General features: G+C 41.4%; 2 protein-coding genes across 2 annotated transcripts in view; both read right to left on the bottom strand.

Annotated features, from left to right (window-relative positions):
- Positions 1 to 4: 4 nt before the first annotated feature.
- LOC136255050 (carcinoembryonic antigen-related cell adhesion molecule 1-like) lies at positions 5 to 3,332 on the bottom strand. Its single transcript, XM_066047769.1, has 3 exons — positions 2,912 to 3,332; positions 2,554 to 2,850; positions 5 to 225 (listed from the first exon to the last, which is right to left on the bottom strand). The coding sequence occupies exons 1-3, from the start codon at positions 3,330 to 3,332 to the stop codon at positions 5 to 7; spliced, it is 939 nt and encodes a 312-aa protein (XP_065903841.1).
- Positions 3,333 to 5,544: 2,212 nt separating this feature from the next.
- LOC136256344 (probable outer membrane protein pmp20) overlaps positions 5,545 to 16,260 on the bottom strand; it is a 41,930-nt gene continuing 31,214 nt past the window's right edge. The window contains exon 4 of the mRNA XM_066049278.1: positions 5,545 to 5,593. Within this exon, the coding sequence (XP_065905350.1) occupies positions 5,568 to 5,593 (26 nt within the window). The 3' untranslated portion in view covers positions 5,545 to 5,567. The remainder of the gene's footprint in view (positions 5,594 to 16,260) is intronic.

Consider the following 16,260-nt stretch of genomic DNA (forward strand, 5'->3'; position numbering starts at 1 on the left):
CACTTTATTCATTTCTAACAGTACATTCATAATCTCCAGCATTGTCTTCTGATGCAGTAACTTCAAGACTTGACTTAGTTTCTCTTTCAACAGGAACTCCATTTAGCAACCAGCCATATACAAATGTATTAGCCCCTAAACCAGTTGCTAAGCATGAAAATGTAACTTGATCACTTGAGTTTGCATATCTTGTCACTGGCTCAATAGTTACCTGAAGACTGTGTGCTACAAACAACAAATTAATAACACATATAATCTGCATATCATACATTATAGCTTATATGTGTACAAATTCGGTGGACAACCTGTGTTATGCTGATAACAAAGTATCTGTTAGGAAAAGCATCTATATGCACACGACTTATGTTCTTTTGTGTCCTTTAAGATAGGTAATTAGTTGTCTTGTTTATAGAAATTATTTTGAAACCACAGACCACAGTTGATAGTTATGATATAAATCTAGTGGCTAATTGGCAGTGTTTGGGGGTGATGCATTACTATGTAATAAGTTATGTATATGTGACCGGATTTGCGAAAAGGTACCTTTTCCACACATTTGATATACCAACAAACAAAATGATGTAGCACTTGACTCCTTACGCTGATTAACTTGCTCTTAGTATGAAAATGTAGCCAGATACTATATTTACATTCATTGAATATTTCAAGCAATTATATGACATAATCAAAAAGTTATGAAGCTTTAAAGTTCAAAAAATAGGTCAAATTTTGTGTGTGAAAAAGGTACCTTTTTGCAAATCCGGTCACATATAATATTATTACTTTTGTGGTAACTAAGTAATATAACGAAATATGCTATAAAAGCTAGTCAATATAACTCAAGTAACTTACTTACAAATGTAACACAGTTACCTAAGCAATGAAGTTACTGTAATGAATCTAATAATTAAGTAATTTTATTCCTACAAGTAACTAAGTTACCAATCTCATTACTATTCCACTGAGTAACGCCTAGCCACAACAAACCAATGAAGTTCACCTCAAATTATGAAATAAAGCTGATTGACTAGTTTCTTTCTCTTGAATACAATTATAACCAAGATTTACACATTGTCCACCAATGCAGTCATGTCACATGATAAGGTGGTAGTTGCACACATGACAGTTTAAGGCTGTGGACACACAGTAATATTACGTAATATTATTATAGTTACTTTATTTTATGGATAATATGTAACTAAAGCTAAATAGTTTTAGTTGCAAGCAATACTTTGAGTTACCTTTAAAAATTATACAATTGCCCCAACACTGCCAATTGGTATGTAGTTTCAGCCTAGAATAAATGCGGTCAGATCACTAAGGGTGTATGGTTGCCATGCTCCACTAATCATTTAAGTGCACAATCACCACATTTTAATTGTTTAAGGGTATCCTTTCAATCATTGCATAAGTGCAATTACGGGTACATGTATCTTTAAATACTGTAGTTTTGTGACATCTAAACATGCTCCTCTAGACAAAAATCATCCAATTTATTAGAATGACGAATTTATTACAGCAACTGTCCAATATTAATGTATGTTCTTTAGTAATAGGGGAGTTTAGTGTAAGCATCTGGGAATGCAATTAGCATCAATTGCATATTGCACAACCACTGGATGCTCTCGATGTCCATAAAAATGTATTGAAGCAATTGGGAAAACGATGATAACTGACAATAAAACCTCCGTTGCTCACAAAGTATATGGTATGTTCCAATTTTCTGTACATAGATAGGAACTGCATTGATTTTCGTTTCCTTTCATGGTTGTCTGCTGGTATTAGGATAAAAGGTTAGCGAGTTATGGAACCATAAAGTTCAAGATTTTACAAAACAACGCTTTCCAACGGAAAAAAAACACTTATGAGTTTATACTTGAAAACCACTTAATTTCAATGATTCCATCGAATGTGAACGCTACAATCAACCAGGCGGGCCAACAAGCAAACATGATATTTAGTGCACCTGTAAACACTATCCAAGAGATTCTAATGCTTGTTCTTGTGCTGTTCTTTGATCAAAACATAGAAAACTAAGCATCTTTTTGCATTCCTCGATTCCAGAACACATTTGTTGCCAGAATTTTCAACTTCAGCAGCTTGTAACTAGCCAACCACATAACCTATGACGACCAGACAACCACCAAAACATGTAGAAATCAATGTAGTTTCCAGTGCTGTTTAAAAGCCTGGAGTATCCCCTTTTGTTTATGTATAACAAAGTTTTCACATCTGTAGTCATCCATTTCCCAATGGTTTTTGTACATTTTTATCACTAACCACAGCATCCGGTGGTTGCATAACAGCAATTAACGGAGCAATTAAAATATTTTTGCTTATGCTGAACTCCACTATGGATACAGCAAGTCAAATGTGTTCAGCTACATAACTGAGAATTCATTGCACATTTGATCAACTTGCTTCTCAAAGGTGCATGTAGCTCCTATAATGTGTGCAGTATGATTGTGACTGCACGTATGTAAGTAACAGCCCACAATTTTTTCTCACTGTACGTGAATGATGTGTACTTTTCTAATCGTTTGCAAAACATACCAATGACAGTAACATTTATGGTTTCACTATCACTTCCAATAGGATTAGTCACAGTACATGTGTATGATCCACTATCATCTAAAGTAACACCATCAATGGAGTAGCTAGCATGGAACACTGCAGTAGTACTAGTGTGCTCCACTGTAGTAATACTAGTGGACTGCAACATTGGTCCACTATCCTTCCTCCATGTGAATGTGTCTGGGGGAGAACCTCGTGAGGTACAAGGCAATGTGAGGGGAGAACCAACAGAAACTGTTACAGTAGGTAATGATGGAGGGTCTATCATCGGGACAGCTGTGTAGAGAGACAAAAGATGGTTATCAATGAGGTTATGGGTACCTATCAAGGGACTTACTTCTTCCACTAAAGTACACACCCAATCTTGTTGTTTGGTTCATCATTGAACTGTCCAGTATAACACATGTATAAACACCTTCTGCAGCTGGAGTCAAGGATGCTATACACTGCCACAAATTAATCACTCCAATAAAATTCATGAGACTTGCTATATGTGATTGCATTGGATTACCCAAGGACAATTCACACAGTCCATATGGCATTGGAACTCCATTGAAGTACCATAAACCCAGTGCATTATTATCATCACTAACAGCAGGTCCTAGTCCAGACACACAACGAGCAACCAGACCCATTTCAGTATCTCTAATGTTTGAGTAGTTGGTGAGGAGATTACTAGTTACAGTCTCATTACCAACAGTTGATACTCCAGTCATTGCAATACCTAATGTGAACACATGTATAGCAATACTGTACATACCGGGCACTGACTGTACAGCACTGACTGTACAGCGAAGCATGGAAGTGTCAGAACAAAAGTGAAAGCAGTAATATAATATTATGGTGAAATTTCTCAGTTTTCTGAACTCCACTTATCCAAACTTTCAGTTAATAACTGGATGTCAAAAGTGATTGTTCTAAGTATTAGAGTAGTGTGTGTATCATAATAGAGCAGTAAAAAATATAAAAAAATGTGACTTGCTGAGAAAAAAGCCGGTCATTTTTGCACATTCCTTGAATTCCATTTTGTTGCTTCTCTATTATCTATAGTAACAAAGGAGTTGACACCCAAAGTTTTGGCCTTTTGTGTTAGAGTTATCGTGCTAGACAGTTGGAACAGACATAAATTTGATTTGTACAGCAACAATACAGCAAATAAATTACAGGTGCTTATTTAATAGATCATAAACAAGCTACAAAGATGGGGTTTGGCTCAGTCTATTCACTATGAGCTGGCATATCCGTGTGGACAAAGAAAAAAACCATTCCAACAATGAAATGACGACAGTAAAATTTATTTCTACCTTAGCATAAATATGCGTCCATAACTCACATGCCTTATACTGTAAAACATGAAACAAAGCTTGTCTTACTCTCCATGAAAAGGAAAATCTGATGGTGTATAGATTGTCTTGATTTAAGCTTTGTTTCAATGCATATACTGAACTGATTAAAACTTGCATAATTTTTATGTAGTATGCATATTTTTACCCAGTTTATTTCATGACGTTGTTAGTACAAAATAGAATTTTTTTGAGAACACTCAGTCTTCGCTCAGTAAGTCACAAATTTTTATTGTTAGCAAAAGTGTTAAGTACACTGTATTAAGGCGATTTTGTGCACAATTTCAGAATTATGGACTTTTCAGTTATCTGAACACTAAGTGGTCCCCAAGGGTTTGAATCACCGAGGTTCCACTGTATCAGGCTCAGTATGCAGGATCAAGTATTCATAATATTATATATCCCCCTACAATATGGTAGTACTCTATAGCAAGGACCATGAAGGTTTGCAGTCATAATAGTGTTATTAAACAGTAAGCAAATAAGTAGAAGGAAGTTTAAGTTTGATTAGGGATTGAAGAAGTGAAACAAAGGAGGTCGCCTACACTTGAAGATGTAATAGTTGACATTAAATTCCTACTACAGTCTACATCCATGACTGAATTAGGGATTAAATCCCCACTAGTATACTGTATATCTTAAGGTGTAGACAATCTCCCTTGTTTCACTGCTTTTTTTATCCCTAATTGAAATTCCTGCTAGAGAATTTTCAATCATTTGGCTTAAGTCTCACATTTGATGAAACTGCCCTCCTACAGCTTTGAATCTGTATAAGCAATTATTAGACATACATTTCTTGGACTTAAATAGTTATACTAGAATTTTCTGTTAAGACACCTGCAGTAAGCTTGTGGTAAATGCCTCATACGCATTTCTCTTCTGTGCCCACCCTCCAGTGCTTAAATGGAAAGATATTTTGTATACTACCTACAGGGTAAGTGTCTCTAAGAACAAATATCAACTAATGGACTTATGTCTTACACACAATACATGTACAGTGCAACTTGCTTTAAAGAGTATTTTATTCTTCAGTCCTTGCGTGATGTTCTACTGTAGATAGACACTTTAAGCTGCTTAAAGTAGCTAACTAGATACAGGAATGGCAAGGGCATTCACTCTTTTATTATATTCAATAATTACTCCAACCACAAAATGGTGTGACAAAAGCCTCACTTGTTGCATTAACACCATCATTGGTGGATCCAGATAGGAACACATGCCCTCCCTCCTCCCCCCTCCCAAAAAAATCAAGATACTCTAAAAGAGAATTCAGTCAAATACTCTAATAAAACGGTCACTATATGTAACACTATTAAGAATAGAATCCTCCAGAGTATGAAAACTTGCATCTGTATAGCACCAACCTCAGCACACTTAGCTAGGTAGCCTGCTAGGAATTCTTATTGGTCCTTTGTACTGTAGCTATGTCATCCTTATGACAATTTACTTTAGGCTTATAGCTGAATCATGACTGTCACTGATCCCTACATACAGTTCTAACTTTATCAATGTAGACCACTTAGAAAGTATATTAGATATTTGTGTATACAGTAAACTGCTCTACATAAAAAATTCAGTCCTAAAACATGTAAAATACCAATAGCTTCTTGGGGGCTGTGCCCCTGCCTTTTTAGATATCTACTGCCCTGATCACCCTTCTGGTACTGCCCATGACCCTAGAATTACAAATGGCAGAGACATAAAGGAAAACTGCCATCTAACATGATACATAATTCTATTTCATGGCCTTCACATAAATTACTTTTTGTTACAGCATATATGTGACCCAGTCTGGGAAAACCAGTCGTATCGCCCATGTCAGCAGAATGGATTTTTCACCCAGAACACAAAGCTACATGAATATACTACAATCAAAATCAGCTAGACTGGAGTGGTCTGGTTTTGCTGGCTGCTTTTACCAAGCCCAGTGGCAATCTGTACGTGTGGTGTGGGGCCTAAACGGAGTTCTGGTCAGCCTCTGGATGGCTGTACAGCTCCATGGTGTTGAATAAATATCTCTGCTGTGAATTTCCTTTCATTTTAGCCAGTTTTGAGACCTGAATGGCCCATAACTTGGCATAATTAATCCCTACGCCTTCCTTTTCAATTTTTGAACAGCCTCTTACCCTCCTTCCAGGCCCCCACCTCCCTCCCCTTTTGGAACTTGCCTGATATTGTCAACCATGGTTTAAAAACTATCTAAAATGGTGGGAAACTTAGCTGTTGGCTACTTGCACAGTGGATGTAATACTGTGATTACTATAATATTATGAACTACAGTAATGTTGTAACTAACAGATCTTTGTATAGGTATTAACAACTTGCATGCCACTAATAAACACTTGTAACTCTAGGACATCCTTTTGTACTTGGAGTTAGTGTGTCACTGATTTTGTTGTTGTTGTGATTGTTATCATTTACTGTATCTTCACGAGTTAGTGGACTCCGAGCGGCCTGTGCTACAACTGGCATAGTCGACACTACTGGCTGACCAGATCAACCACTAAGCTTAAACGTTGTGGTACCGTGACAGATAGTTTGATAACGGTACCTGTTGAGGTCAGCCATTTCACCTGCTAAGTTCTACTGTTCTCGCTGTACTGTTTCTTGTAGAAAATCACTAATCAACTGTATTTGAACCACCGGAATGTCTACTGGATCAAATAGCGTCGTCACTGGCGATGGTGCCCAAGATCAAGAAGGTACTCGTAACCCTGTTAGTTGTCCACTTATAATGCCTGAAGCTTATAATGGGGATCAGAGTACCCACTGGGACCAATGGATTTCCCACTTCGACAGCGTGGCGCAGATAAACGGGTGGAATGAAGGAACAAAGCTCCTCTGGTTACAAGTCCGGCTGACGGGAAAAGCCCAGACTGCGTGGGAACGTCTCAATTAAGACGCCAAGTCCACTTATGAAAACGTCAAAATAGCTCTCCGTGAGCGTTTCGAACCCAGCTGTAAGCAAGATCTCTATGCTGCTGAATTTCATGCCAGGAAACATCTGGACAAAGAATCGTGGGGTGACTTGGCGGACAACCTCCATAGCCTAGCAGACAGAGCTTTCCCTGATCTGGATGATAAGACAAGGGAGCAACTGTCACTAAGCCGATTCCTCAGTCTTATTGACAAGCCAACGATCGCCTTATCAGTTCGCCAACGACGTCCAAAAAATTTGAATGAAGCTGTAACATATACGCTGGAGGCGGAGACTCATCTCTCATTAACACCTGGCCACAAAGTTGCAGCAGTGACGTCATCATCTGATAACGTGGACGCCAACATAGAAGATGGAAACCATGCTTCTATCGCAACGATCCAAGCAAGACAGGACGCTGTAGTGGAGCTGTTGAAATCCCTATCATTGAGGATGGAGTATCTTGAGAATACAATCGCCACTCATGTGGAATACAAAAGTCGCGACAAAAGTTCTCCCCCGTACCTGCCACCGACAGCGAACACATCCAAGAAGCAAGAAGCAACAGGTCCACGGCATCCAATCATATGCAGGAAATGTGGAGTTGAAGGCCATTATGCTAGGGGGTGTGCTACCGGCCGTACGTCGGGAAACTAGCAGCCCTCAGTGCTAAGGGTCAGGCACACGAAGGCTCTGAATTGACCCATAAACCTGATATAGATAACTATAGCATAGATAGTAATGTAGAATTTTCACTTAGTACTGTGTGTAACAATGATGTCATTAATTTGTTGGCAGTGAACACCGCCAAAGCGTACCATATTGTTGGTATTGTTTCGGAGGTACGTGTTAGTTTCATGTTAGATACGGGTGCTTCTGTGAGCTTGCTTAATAATGAAACGTGGAAGCAGCTATTGGGGAACAACAGTGGTGAAGCAACCGCGCTACAACCTTGGGGAGGAAGCCAGTTAGTAGGCGTAGAAGGCAGCCCCATCGTAGTACAGGGAGTGGCAACCATAGACATCATACTTCCAGGCCAAATAGTCAGCACCGACATTTTGGTGGCGCGAGGATTAAGCATGCAAGCGATACTTGGGCTCGAACTTTTGGAAAAACACCAGTGCGTCATCAATACGAGCAACGAATACTACACATGCATGGACGTGCCATACCACTGCAAAGTAAGATGACTGAGCAGCTACAAGCGGACTCTGGTGTATCCACAATCACAGTTGCACTACAAAGGACAGTAGAACTCCCGCCACTGAGCGAGCTAGAAGTGATGACAGTGACATCCAGCCCTACTAACAGTGCGCCTACATGGCTAGTGGAAGCATTGCCAGGAGAAAGTCCTATAGTAGTAGCTTCCTCCGTAGTGACACCAGTCAGCGATGGACACCATACAACCATCCCAATGAGAATAGCAAATTTCTCAACAGAGGCTGTTACACTTTACAAGGGTAGCAAGATTGGTAAGGCTTCTCCCCTGGATGATAAAGTTAATATTTCGAGCGTGAAACCAGACTCCGATAGCCATGTCTCCTCCACAGATGAGGATGAGATCCCTCTTCACAAACAAGAGCTCCTGTGGGATTTGGTGACCAAGAGTGGAGATTCACTTACCACAGGGCAGCAGCATGAATTATATAATGCTCTTCTAGGGTATGCAGATGTCTTTACAGCTAATGAAGATGACTTAGGGAGGACTGACGTGCTAAAACATACTATCTCCGTGGGTGATGCTTCACCAATCCGCCAGCCACCAAGAAGGGCGCCACCTTACCGTAAGGAAACAGTGCAAAATTTGCTGAGTAGTATGTTGTCAAAAGGTGTTATCCAACCTTCTAAAAGCCCGTGGGCGTCCCCAGTTGTATTAGTACAGAAAAAGGATGGCACAGTGCGTTTCTGCGTGGATTATCGCAAGGTGAATGCAGTTACTACAAAGGACGCTTTTCCTCTACCCCGTATCGATGATACATTGGATACACTCAGCGGATCCCAATGGTTTAGTACCTTGGATATGTTAAGTGGCTACTGGCAAGTCGAGATGGATGAAAAGGACAGAGAAAAGACAGCTTTTACTACTCACGAAGGGCTTTTCGAATTTAAAGTAATGCCCTTCGGTCTTTGTAATGCACCTGCCACTTTCCAAAGGCTAATGAATGTGGTGTTAGCAGGAGTACAGAGGTCCAAATGCTTGGTGTATCTCGATGACATTATAATTGTGGTAAGAACATTCAACGAACATCTCAAAAAACTTGGAATAGTTCTGCAACGCTTATGAGAAGCCAACTTGCGGCTTAATTAGGGTATGTGGTATCAAGACATGGAGTGGCAACTGATCCTACAAAAACAGACAAGGTATCAAAATGGCCAGCACCTAACTCAGTGAAAGAGGTGCAACAATTCTTAGGGTTGGCTTCATATTACCGCCGTTTTGTCAGCAACTTTGCAGTTATAGCAAAGCCACTATATAGACTGACAGAAAGGGGACGTCAATTCTAATGGATTAAAGAATGCTCCGAAGCGTTTGCAGTGTTGAAACACCGATTAACTACATCACCAGTCCTGTCTTACCCAGACTTTGCCAAGCCGTTCATTCTGGACACGGACGCTAGCTATGATGGTATTGGTGCTGTGCCCTCCCAGCAGCATAAAGGGAAGGAGGTTGTAGTTGCCTATGCCAGCTGTACCTTAAGTAAGTCAGAGAGGAAGTATTGCGTCACGAGGAAAGAACTGCTGGCAGCAGTGAAATTCATCCAGCACTTCTGTCCCTACCTACTTTGTAATCCATTTGTGCTTCGAACTGACCATGGATCATTAACATGGTTGCAGAATTTCAAGGAACCAGAGGGCCAATTAGCACGCTGGATTGAGCAACTGCAAGAATATCACTTCGAAATTGTGCATCGCCCTGGAAAATGTCACTCAAATGCCGATTCTCTGTCACTTCGGCCGTGCAACCAATACCACTGACTTGAGTCACACTGTGGCAATGAAGGAACACATCAGGTGGCAGCAACCAGTATAGCTGAGAGGGAGCGGTCAACTACAGACATCGATCTGCAAACAGCACAGTCCCAAGATGACATCATTGGGCCAGTGCTACAGGCTAAAGAAGCAGGTTGTAAACCTGTAGCTCATCTCAAGGGACATCATAGAGAATTAACCCACAGTGGGACCAGCTAGTGCTCCAACATGGTGTTCTATACAGAAAGTTTGAGAAGGCTGGCCAGGGTTAACTACACTTCCAATTAGTAGTCCCCAAGGACCACCAGGCCTCAGTTTTACAGGAAATACATGGAGGAAGGATGGGTGGGCACCTGGGCGAAGACAGGACATTTAAGAAACTGCAAGAACAGTTCTATTGGCCAGGTTACTTTCAAAGCTCCAAAGAATGGTGCTAGAACTGCCCACACTGCGCTGCAAAGAAAGGACCAACCCAGAAGCACAGAGGCCCACTACAAAACATCAGATGTGGATACCCCATGCGAATGGTGGCCGCAGATATTGTTGGTCCATTCCCTAGAAATAGCAATGGCAACCGGTACATCCTAGTAGTCTCTGACTATTTTACACGATGGGCTGAGGCCTATGCAATTCCCAACCAAGAGGCCAAAACAATAGCTAATAGGCTGGTTGATAACATGTTCTGTCGATTTGGGATCCCTGAACAGCTGCATACAGACAAAGGGGCACAATTTGAGTCCACCTTGGTAAAGGAAGTAAGCAAGCTGTTAAAAATCAACAAGACACACACCACCGCCTACCACCCACAGGGTGATGGCCTTGTGGAGAGGCTCAACAGAACTATTCTGGCTATGTTGGCTACAGTTACAGATGAACAGGGTGAGGACTGGGAAAGCCACTTGGCAAAGGTGTGTTTTGCATATAACACAAGCGAGCATGTTTCCACTGGGTATTCCCCTTTCTATATGATGTATGGAAGGAAAGCAAAGATACCACTTGACATCATTTATGGGAATCCCAACACTCCTCCAGTCACCCCATTAGAGTATGTGAGTACACTCCGCCAGTCATTAGAGCAAAGTTATCAACTTGCACGAAAGCACTCCCTAGGGGCTGCCTGCAGACAGAAAGAACACTATGACAAAAAGGTACACGGTGAACCTTATGAAAAGGGAGATCTGGTTTGGTTATTTACCCCAATGGTAGGAAAGCATAAAGCAAAGAAACTACACTGCCCATGGACTGGCCCATATAGAATCATAAAGAGGATCTCAGATCTGGTATACTGCATTCAGGACACGCGCAGTAGAAGACGCCAAGTAGTGAACTTTGAACATTTGAAACCATGTCCTCAGCAAATGTGAGATAGAAGCCAGCCTGGCAGTGGAACCCAAGATAGTCAAGTGCAAAATACAATAGAAGAAGACAGCATCAACACACCTCCAGGAACTGTCCTACAACTGGTAGATGAATATGAGGAAGAGGAAATTGAGGCACCAGAAGTACTGCTGTACCCACAAAGTGAGGACAGAAATAACTTGAGAAGATACCCGCAACGCAGAAATCGACGTAAGCCACTTCGCTATCAAGATGGGGTTCCTTGACATGGGACATGTACTTACAAGGAGGGGAAATGTGTAATACTGTGATTACTATAATATTATGAACTACAGTAATGTTGTAACTAACAGATCTTTGTATAGGTATTAACAACTTGCATGCCACTAATAAACACTTGTAACTCTAGGACATCCTTTTGTACTTGGAGTTAGTGTGTCACTGATTTTGTTGTTGTTGTGATTGTTATCATTTACTGTATCTTCACGAGTTAGCGGACTCCAAGCGGCCTGTGCTACAGTGGATGCTCTGAAAGGTAAGGATTTGGTGTAAAACGTGTGAAAATTTGGTACACATAGCTTCAACTATTGGTGAGCTACAACACATTAACTACTTAAAACCGGCATATCTCAATACTTTTAAATGGGCGATAAGACCGGTTTGGTCACATATACTAATGTGACTGTTCTATTAGAAATTGTACATGGCTGTTGTATTCTGGTGACTGCTTCATTACATCTAATCTCTCAGGTAAGCCTCTGGTAAAAGTATCCTATGTGAAACATCATTAAGAGGGACGGTTACTGTGCCCTGCTTTCTGCAGCAAACAAACTACTGTATTACAAGTACAGCTGAGGTGGAGTTGCCATGTCCTGTTTTCTGATGTTCATAAATGCTGCTAGGTCTTCAAAGATCATGATGACTATTGTCTATTCTCGTAGTGAATTAATCACCATAAGTCTAGACCATAGCCACCTCAAAATTAACAATCCATCTAGTTTAGCTGTACACGTTTGTAAGGAAAGTACTGATATGGAAATTAACACCTTAATGTGGTTTCCTTGTATCAAGAAGACTATGACTAGTAAGACTGAGATAAAAGGTAAAGGAAAAGTACAGGGATCAGACACTTGTAGGATCACCAAAAGTACATGTTACATGTGAGTTTGTAAAATGGTAGTCATATGAAGCGTAATTTAGACTGTGCAGGTAGGCACACCAAAACACAGTTTTCATAATTTTTAAAATTCAATGTTTCTACTTCCATAAGGGTTCTTTTAGTTTTAATGCTGGATTTGATGTTAAACAAGTACACAAAATTCTTTGGAATTTTCAACTAGAGTAGGGACCATAGCACATCGATAAAAGTACTGAAAATGCTGGAGTAGTGCACGATATTAAATCACAGTAAAACAATAAGTAGTGTTACATCCCTACCGTGCTCAAGATACCATAATGAAAATGCACGGTAGGCTCCCTCATCATACTATTACACTTACAACTACAACTTGGGTAGTGCCACACCAAGCGTGGGCTACTGTTAATGAAAACTTAAACCAACACTAGAGAGAGGTTGTGCCACACCAAGCGTGGGTTACTGTTAATGAAAACTTAAACCAACACTTACAACTACATACAGAGAACTTTTCACTACCAATGTGGATACATACTGGAGAGTGGGGGCTTAGCCACAGGTAATAACAAACAAAAATAATAAATTTGAGACCGTCCAGCCCAGGACGGCCTCAGGAAAAAACCTAATAGGCTTTTTTTTTTCTTGCCTAACAGGAAAAACCCTAAAAGAGCTCCACTCTCATGTGTGTGTGCACAAAACAACTACATAACTACTACATAAATATGTAATGCTCCAGCTTCTCGTGGTGGCTGCTTCATCTGCAAAATAGTTAAGGAGAAAACAATGCATGAACACATACACCTTAGTAATGGGAGGGTGGGGGGGGGGGAAGCCCACTTGTACTAACACGTGGCGTAGAGTGAACACTAACCCACAAACCTCACTTATAAACCCTATCATCACATGAGAAGGCTCACGTGACCCATAGTATTCATGCAGGAACTTATTTTCTGTCTAATTCATCGCATTCAACCGACAGAAAATACACCTCCCTCATCATACTATTACACTTACAACTACAACTTGGGTTGTGCCACACCAAGCGTGGGCTACTGTTAATGAAAACTTAAACCAACACTATGGTTTACAAAGAAAGCATAGAAAACTCACAAATTTTGAAGCAAGAAAAACTCTCTTTATAAGCCAAACTGGTTGGTGACAGATAGCCTCTTATCAATGGAATCTTCCACATAGCCATCCTTGGCATTCTCAGATCTCCATCGGCCATGTCTTTTAAATAGCCTGTCTGGCACACCAGCATTGGCTGCTCTAGTAGCACTGCCAGCCCTTAAGCTGTGTAAGCCAAATTTAGCCGGGTCATATCCCAACTGCCTAAGCTTCGTCTTAAAGAGATCTCTTAAGCACGAATAACTAATACACCCCGACTCCCTCAGTCTATCACTTGACTTAGCCTTGCAAATTGGGCGGAATAAAAGCCTTTTGTCTTGCTTTCCAGTGCCAGTCCTCTCCATATACTCTTCTACTTTAGCAACTGGACAGGTAGATCTCCCAGTTCTGGTGATAAGAATCTCATCAACCTTCCTCAATTGGTCTGTCTTGCTATGAGGTATTTTAACAACCAGATAATCCTCTTCGAAAACCATGTCAGAAGGTCTGATGTTGACAAGCTCACTGAATCGGAGAAAACCTGCGAATGACAGTAAGCATACTGCAGCCAAACGGAGGTCAGATAAAGTTCCACTCCGATGTGCGTCTTCTACCATTTTCGTAAGCATCTCTATTGTCAGTGGCTCCTTCTTGTTAACCGGCTTTGCCAGTGACCTCTGCAGGTCCTCTAGTGTTGCCTTTACAAATGGGGAAACTGTTGGTGAGACTAAACTGGCAGTCGAATGCACCCATGCCAGAGAATTGCAGGCTTCCTCCACAGCTGATCTGGAACCCACCCCGTCCGCCAGATGCTGCAAGTAGAGAGCGACATGATGATCTTTTGCTGGGATTACTGGGATCTTATGCTGTAGCGCCCAGCTCTTCCATCTTCTAAAGGCAGACAAGTATTTTTTCACCGTAGATTCTGCCCGGCTTCCTAAGATTGTTTGTGGAAGCCTACTGGCTAGGTCTTGCAGCTCGGGATCCTGGATCTCCTTGAGTACTGTCCATGACCCAAGTGTGAGGACCTCTAGAATCGGGGAAATTAGTATACAACAATAAATTTAACTAGACAATACTGAACATCCCTCACAACCCAGGGGGGATGCCCACTGGGTGTCTTGCTACCTCTTACTAAGCTGTTCACAGCAGCCCCATCCCACTGGCCAGGACTTTTCATATCTAACTCATTGGCTGAGACCATACCATACCTAGGGACATTACAAGCAGTCCTTTTGGGCTCCCAGCTGTGGTAACTATAGGAATACAATACCAGCTCCCATAACTGTGACCAACCTGGGGCCATACACCAGCTGAATATACACCTTAGGGCAAGCACATCCGTCCTCTAGACTAAAGCTTTCCTTTGGTCATATGCACTTGCCCCCTATGTAGACTGTGACCACTCACTTGGGTCATACATACCAGTCCTGGGCTGTGACCAACCTCAGGTCATACACACCAGTCCTTTGGCCGTGACCAACCTCCGGTCGTACTTACTAGCCCTTTAGGCTGTGACCAACCTCTGGTCGTACATACCAGCCCTTTAGGCCGCGACCAACCTCCAGTCATACAAAACCAGCCCTTTAGGCTGTGACCAACCTCCAGGTCATAAGTACCAGCCCTTTAGGCTGCACCACTCCTTTACTGGTCCCCTAGACTGGGACCAGAACTCTGTGTGAGAACTCCCAGACCCTCAAACCACGACCACTGGCTTAATTATTATTATTTAAAAATTTAATTTTTTAAAAAAAAATTTAATTAATTAATTACTTTTAATTAATTTTATTATTTTTTAAATTTATTTTAGTATTCTTGCATAGGGATCAAGACACACGGTAGTGTGTCGTGCGGCTCAAGAAGCCAGCGCGCCACACCGTGAGTATATTTACAGGAAGAAAGTAAACGCGATTTTCACACCTTTGTAGCTCCGTGATTCCTTATCCGATTGAAACCAAAGTTGCTACAGAGGTGCCAGCTAGGTAGCCTGTGGATCAAGTCACGATGGGGTTGGCTTTTTTTCACCCCTTCTAGGTATTTGTCCCGTTTCACTTTAGGATATTTAGCTCAAAGATTTTCGCTTAGGCTCCTAGGCTATGGGTAAACACCTCGAACAGGCTCTGCCTTCTGTGTACACCCTCCAGTGCCTAACTGGTAAAGTAGATAATAACAACAACATTTCCCTACTTAGGTGGCCTCCCCAAAGTTGGCTCCGAGCGTGGCGCTTGGCCGGAATCTGGGTGGCCTGCGGATCAAGTCACGATGGGGTTGGCTTTTTTTTCACCCCTTCTAGGTATTTGTCCCGTTTCACTTTAGGATATTTAGCTCAAAGATTTTCGCTTAGGCTCCTAGGCTATGGGTAAACACCTCGAACAGGCTCTGCCTTCTGTGTACACCCTCCAGTGCCTAACTGGTAAAGTAGATAATAACAATAATAACAATATAGGGGAGTCCACATTCCAAATTTGAAGAAAATCGCACCAGCCATTTCCGAGATACGAGCAGGCAAAAATTTTGGGTTTTATTTCTTCGTTTTTATCTTCTTTTACTTCTTTTCGCACACTTTGCAAAATCCGCAATAAAACACGAATGCGTGCTCCAATCGGGCTGAAATTTGGCACATTTAAAAGGCTCATTAAGGCGAATCTCAGTACCAAGTTTGGTAGGAATCCGATGAACATTCACGGAGTTATGACCGATTATTTGCGTAAAATAAGGTCGAAGGTCTGTCACGCCCACAGGGTAAACCGCTTGAAGGAATGAGCTGAAAATTGCTATGTAGATGGAGTAACTATCGTAGGAGTGCCTTTTTGTGGTTTGAAAGGAATCCAGTTAAAGGCCATCGAGATATAACACAAAACCCAACCTGTGTCACA

This window comes from Dysidea avara, chromosome 5 (assembly GCF_963678975.1).
Source record: "Dysidea avara chromosome 5, odDysAvar1.4, whole genome shotgun sequence".
Classification (NCBI taxonomy): Eukaryota; Metazoa; Porifera; class Demospongiae; order Dictyoceratida; family Dysideidae; genus Dysidea; species Dysidea avara.